This window comes from Gekko japonicus, unplaced genomic scaffold (genome assembly GCF_001447785.1).
Source record: "Gekko japonicus isolate JY-2015 unplaced genomic scaffold, Gekko_japonicus_V1.1 scaffold397, whole genome shotgun sequence".
Taxonomy (NCBI): domain Eukaryota; kingdom Metazoa; phylum Chordata; class Lepidosauria; order Squamata; family Gekkonidae; genus Gekko; species Gekko japonicus.
Window position 1 is genome coordinate 1,135,745 of NW_015170286.1, and position 7,006 is coordinate 1,142,750.

General features: G+C 40.6%; 1 protein-coding gene across 1 annotated transcript in view; it reads left to right on the forward strand.

Annotated features, from left to right (window-relative positions):
• Positions 1-4,247, forward strand: part of NELL1 (neural EGFL like 1) — a 759,185-nt gene extending 754,938 nt beyond the window's left edge. The window contains exon 20 of the mRNA XM_015417871.1: positions 4,197-4,247. Coding sequence (XP_015273357.1) covers positions 4,197-4,247 — 51 coding nt within the window. The remainder of the gene's footprint in view (positions 1-4,196) is intronic.
• Positions 4,248-7,006: the final 2,759 nt, after the last annotated feature.

Genomic DNA, 7,006 nt, shown 5'->3' on the forward strand with positions numbered 1-7,006 from the left:
GGGGGGGGGGTGTCTCTAGATCACAGCAATAGTCAACAGTAAACCCAAGAAGATAAGAAGATCTATCCTGCTTATCACATACCTGTGTTGGCACTCCACTGTATGTTTAGAACGTCCCATCCAGTGTTCCCTCTAAGCTTAGTTAGTGTGAGCTAACTCACAGTTTTTTAGCTTCTAGATCACACATTTTTGTCTTAGCTCAGGAAGGATGGCTCCAGAGCAAACTAATTTATGCAGGAGCCAAATCATTCACTAGCAGCTTTAATGCTAGTAGCTCTCAAAGTAGAATTGTTGCTCACAAGACACCACAGCTTAGATGCAGGGGTGTCGAACTCATTTGCTATGAGGGCAGGATCTGACATAAATGAGACCTTGTTAGGCCAGGCCATATGAGTCATAAAAGGTAATGCCAGATAGCGGAGATATAAGCTTTGTAAAGGACACAGACAAACACAATTAAATATTTTTTAAAACTTTAAATAACACATTTCCAGTGAGTTCAACACCCGTGGTTTAGAGGGAGCATTGATCCCATCCACCACTGTCCCAACCAAGAAAACCTTCCTCTCCTTATAATATTGATGCAAGTTTCGTGCATTTGAGTAATAATGCTTGTGATAAGTTTTCATGAACTAGATCACCTATTTGGGTACCCCATCTTAAGCAATTGCGTTATTTTGCAGAAAGTCTTACGAATCAGGCTGTGAACATGATCAATACCAAGCCTGAGGAAACGACATCCCTTTGAAAATACTTGGCATAACCTGATCTTTTCATCCAGTTTAGTCCTCATGAATCCTGTAATGTGTTCAGTGCAATTATCATCAGTTATCCAAGGTTATGCCTTTTATTTAAAATAAGGAGAAAATGAATGTCTACCATAATAGTTACTTTTTACAGCTAATAATATGCAGTTTTTGAGCAATGCAAAGAAGTCAAATCACCATTTCCCGCTCTTTATATTATCCTGATGGGGCAAATCACTTTCTTTGATCCTTCCAACTGGAACTACCAAATGTACTTTTGATGAAATACTATATAAATTATTGCACAGAATTCCCTGCCCCCCCACCCTCATGCAGTGTGGAAAATGAGTTAATGGCTGCTCCATCTGAGCTTTAATTCACTGTGATTAGTTTTCTTGTCCTTTGGGGCTGTTTCTTTGAGGCCCTGGGATAAGCAGAGTAGGGAGGGAGGGAGTAACCAGTTTCTATAGCTCTGAGGCTCATCTGTATTTCTCGGATGCCACATACTCAGATTATATGACAGCAGAGATAGGATTAGTGTGGCACTGAAATTGCTGTATTTGCTGAGTGGATTAAGAGTCTCAGCACCTGGTGAAAGCCGAGACCAAGCTGCTTTGGAGATCAGACCTTGCTAGAGGCACCTTTGACACCCCTTTTGAAAAATTATTTGGCCTGGATACTTTGGGCAAAGATACATAACCACCTAACAAAATCAAATGCAGCTGGTACATTTTTTGAAATGGCTTTTATGTAGACATGTACATTTAGACTACGCTTATTTAAAACACACTGTAATTACATTTGCTTCAGAAACAGTGACTTCTTAACTGAACCCACAGACTTGTAGTTTCCAGTATTATCTGAAGACCAGCACATAGTCTTAACATGCTATGACCATGCTGGTTGCACTGCACCACAAGAATATTCCAAGTGCTAACAAAGGCTACATCCAGACTGTCCTCATTTTTGAGACCAAAATGCATTTCTGTATATCTTGACCCCATAATCCAGATGTGCAAGAATTTCTTTTTTGCTTGTTGTCCCCGGTAGTTCACATATCTGAACCGATGTGGGTTCACAGTTCACATATCTTGCTTTCTGTGGAAGCTGCGGGAGATACTTAGATTTTGATGGAGGAAGGATTACCTGTCTTTCTCCAGAATACTCCTGATACATTGTCTACTACCATTTTTCAGCTTGCCGAAAAAACACACCCTCATCTGTGGAGGCTGCATTTTACACCAGAACATTCACTGTGAAAGTGAATAAAGCTCTTTCATACAGATGTAAAACTTATGGAACTTTTGAAGCCGGGGGGGGGAACAAAACCCTGTTTTTTAATTTCAGGGGGGGAAACTCAGATTTGGGGGGAAATTGAAATATATTAAATACTTATTTTACTACTTTAATAACATAAAATGCATCATTGATATCATAGCAGAGAAGATGGTACTATTTGGCATATTTACTCATTTTAAAAGAGTAAACATCTTTAAATGTAATAAATATGCCAAACAGTATAGTCTTCATAAGGACTTTCAACAAACAGAATGTGAGTATACCCAGTAGCAGAGAAAGCTAAAGTTGCAAACTGCTGCATCCTATGCTGCCTTTGCATATATGTCTTAGTTCTCATTGATTAAAACCTTGTCTTTAAAAAATCACTGAAAATATTTTATCGTTTTTCAAGTGCTTTCCAAAATGCCTACTTTTTCTACTGGAAAAATTGAATAAGTATTTTAATTGCCCCCTCCCTGCATATTTCTGGTTTTTTTCAACTCAGTTCCCCTTTCAATTGCCTTTTTCTTCCATGGGACAAATGATGGAAGACTACATGCAAATATTTTGCCTTAGATTGCAGTTTCCATTGCTGTGTTCGGCGGGGGGGGGGACCTTATGAAAAAACTACGCTTGATTCAGAATCCAGCTTTGTGTGGCCATAAAATCAGTGGTACAAAACATTTTAGACTTGATGTGCTGGGGCAGGGACATGGGGGGGGGGGCTGTCAGCGACAGCATGATGTAACATCCTGAAAAGCCTAGAACCGACTTCATGAATCTCTAGGAATCACTGGGAATGTTTTGTACCACTGATGTTACCGTAGAGTTTCTCATGATTCCTAGAGAGGCATGGCATCACTTTCAGGTTTTCCCTGGAAATAATATCATACCATCACTGTCAGCATTTTCCCCTCTCATCCGCTGTTGGAGTGCTGGCAGACAGCACCTGCTGGTGGTGAGAGATCTCCTGTCCCCAGTGAGCATATGGCAACCCTAGTTAGCAGCATGGTCCAGAGAGGAAGGATGCTGGCAAAATGAGCTGAGCATCTCTGGGAAGCTTAATCCTACAAAGAGAAATCATACCACTAAGGGGAAATATACAAAAATGTGAAAAAAATATTGGAAGCATGATGGGGCAATCGTATTTATTTCATTTTAGAAAGATTCTATGCTGCTTACCTCCTGACAAGCAGGAGTGAAGGTGGTTTACTATTTAAATCCCACCCATCAGGAAAATACAATAGAAAGAAATTATTTAAAAATCTCTCTGATACAACAGGGGAAATGACGAAAACCCTGGTGGCTTGCTGCAGCAGGCTAGCAACAGGCTAGCAGCAGCTGAGGTCCATGTAGGCCAACACTTTCCCTCTCTTTCTTCAGGTATTTTACCTGGATGGTGACAAAGAGCTGTTGGACATTAGACTAGGACTGTGATAATCTGTTTGGTGGAACCAGAGCAGCCCAGATTTGTTTGGTTGTTGTTGGTTTTTTGTAATTTGGAACCTGTTTTAGAGAAAAGTGGCCTAAAATGTATAATCAAACATCTCTGGTAGATCTTGCTCTAAGCGTAGGTTATTTTTGCTCACAAAAAAGTTCCAGAGGTAAAGGGAAGGGCAGGATCGAGCTGCTGGTCTTCCTCAGCCCTGGCTCTCCCTTGAAAGCAACAGCAGAGTCCTAGAAAGGAGTTCTTATACAGCCCCAGTAACATGGGATGGTTGTGGGTGAGCAGCTGATCTTCCTCTTAGTGCTGGACTCTAGTGAACATATGAACTGGGACTTTTTGACAGTTTGGGGTTTTTTTAATGATTGGCCAGTGTCTTTGTTACTTTTTGAATAACACAGCAGCACAATCCCTCTCATTTACTGTCTTTGAACCTCTAGTGTCCAATGCTCCCTCTAAGCTGTGGAGTCTTGTGAGCAAAAATTCTACTTTGTGAGCTACTGGCATTAAAGTTGTGAGCAAGCATTTTAGCTACTGCATAAATTAGTTTTTTCGGGAACCATCCTTCCTGAGGGAAGACAAAAATGTGTGCGCTGGAGACTAAAAAACTGTGAGCTAGCTCACACTAACTCAGCTTAGAGGGAACACTGCTAGTGTCTATGTTAAAGAACCTGTTTATCAGTTGTACTAATAGCATTAATTTATTTTCATGTTTTCCCTCCATATAGAATGGACATGTCTGTTGCTCTGTGGATTTAGAATGCCTTCACAATAACTAACATAAAAGGATGGGACTATTGTTTTTTGTGAGGAAAACTGATGCAATTTCCCACTTTCAAAAGAAATGCAGTTATACAAGATGGGAGTTTTATACAACAGACAATTACCAAAGTCTCCACCAGAGGAAGATATTTGGGAGTTGCCTTTGGGACCTACCACTATGCGTTCATCCTTGCTAGGCTTGTCTTGGGTGACTTTTACAGTACAATGCATATAAATATATGGTTGTTCAAAGTTTTGAGTGTTGTAAATTATACCCTTTTCTTGTCAAATCATTTGCAAATGTGTTGAAATTATTTCATTGGCAAAATACAATGTATTTATTTGTTTGATTTATGTACAAACAGCAAGATAGAAACTCCTGTTATATTTTGTTTAGATCAAGGTCCTACAACATAAGGCTGCCTGTTGTGGTTTTGTCCCATAATATTGCACACTTAGTTCTGAGGTCCCTGTCGGATGTATTTATGAAAATATGTATGTATGTACAGTCAAATTGCATAGTACTTATATTTCATAGCTGTCAAACATTGTAAACATTCCAAGAAACATTCGACTTGTACAGGCTGGAAGTAATCAACCCTCAGCCTTACTTTACTGGGGGGGAAATAAATAAAAAAGAATAATGTCACAAGTTTAATGAAGTGGCAAAAAGCATTTTCTTTTGCAGACAAATGAGCTAACAGCAAAATTCCTGTGTGGAGGGAGAGAGAATGAATGCCACTGTTTTCATCAGCGCTGCTCCAGAATGTACCCAGAAAACCATGCCACTTATCAGCATTAGGCTTAGTGGAGTGTTGTAGGTTGCAAGTCAAGCAACAAATATTGGATATGGGCGTAATTCTGTGAGGGTTGTGTAGCATTCAATAAAGCAATCAAAGGGCTTTACACATGTAGATTTTAAGCGAATGGGTGAAGTTTTTGATATCGGTTACACTGGTATACATGAGTTTACAATCCCTCCCCTGTGTACTTGCTTTAGCATAATCAAGTCTGCCATCCTCCGTTATGTATGCCATAATGAACAAGTTCATCTCTATTTGTACCATGTTAGAGCTTACAAGGAACAGTGTAAATGTCACTGCATTTAACGATAATTTCAGCATACATCACACTAGGTGGTGTGCTGGCCTTAGAAGATGGTTGGCGTACTCCATGTTCCAATTTGCATTAAATTTAATACATTCACCAATCTTCTACCCCTCCCCCCTTCTGACATTCAAAAAGACCTAATTTATTAAGTTAGCCATCTGTAAAATGCTGTTTAAAATCCCAAACTTAAGCAGAAATTGTAATTAAAACTTCTCAGCATGCACAAAGGTTAAATGTGAATGATGGTTAGCTGCTTTGATTTCACAAGGCCAGGACATTGGGAGCACTAGAACAAAATCCATCTCAGCCCAAAACATACCCCTCTCCAGCAAGTGTATATGCTTAGATATCATCACCCACACATATACACAGAGTACAGCATATACAATAGGCTGCTATGTGGGAATCTGCTCTAGTTGAATGTAGTAACCTTAAGCCTGGGATGCATAAGAACAGTAAGCTATACCCCTTACACTGTGCTCGTGGAATTTTTTCCCTAGATACCCCTTCCCCAGTCAGAAAGGGAGAATTCATTGTACATCATCTGTTCATTATTTATCTGCAAAAAAATTGTATTGCTATTTGCTATACCTGTTCAGTAGGAAAAGGGGCTCTACCAGGGATCATTTCGTAGAAAAAGAGCTAGGGGAACTCATTAGCGTAACTCATTAGCATATGCCACACCCCCTGACATCATAAGGCCCGGCGGTGGACCTGCAAGGCCGGCGGGAGTGTGAGGAAGCCCCGCCAAGGCCCTCCCTGGCCCCAGGCAGGCAGGGGTGGGGAGAGGCAGGGAGGAAGCAACTTACCTTCCCTCTTCTCCTGCCTCCTCCTGGCTGAATGAGGGCTGGAAGCGGGGCAGCCGGAAGCAGGGGGCGGGGCTTCGTCATGAGCCCCACCCCCCTGCACCTCACCCGGGGGAACTGCTTTCCCCTGCGTTCCCCCCTGAAATGACCTCTGGGCTCTACAATCACTATTGCACTCATGAGTGTTTCTTTTTAAGCAGAATTTTAGTCATTGTGCTTTTTTGTGTGATACATTCCTCCTTTCCCTGGTTTCTTTTAACTGAGATTCACTGGGTATTCAGAATCAGTTTGCTGACAGAAGCTTGGCGAGTACTTACTTCATTTGTGAAAACCTAGATTTTTCTGGCCAAGAAATGTATAATTAATTCTTAAGAACAATGGTTAGCATGGAATAATACTGTAGCAAAGCTCTGCATAATACTGTGCACTCATCATTCAACAAAAGTGATAGCACACAACTGTATGGATGCTCTGGAGTCATGTAGGTATTTTTAGTTTAGTTCTTGCACTGGTGATGAAAATAGAGATCTATATGACAATGATCAGTTTCAGCATTTATTTATTTATTTATTCATTCATTCATTCATTCATATTTAAAGCCCGCCCTTCCCGCAAATGGGCTCAGGGCAGGTAACAGGCTATTGGCAATAGAATAAATACAATTAAAATTTTAAAACACAATCGTGAGTGCCCAGTTTAAGGGGTCTGGTGCACAAGCATGAGCTCCTGTGAGGAGTTGGACCTTCACACTTGTGGCAACTGTGGCCCCAGTGTCAGAGAATTCCCTTCATGAGAACTGTACTGTTATTGTTTGGCATTGAACAGAGCAACAAAAACTTTAATTATTCAGAAAACCATGT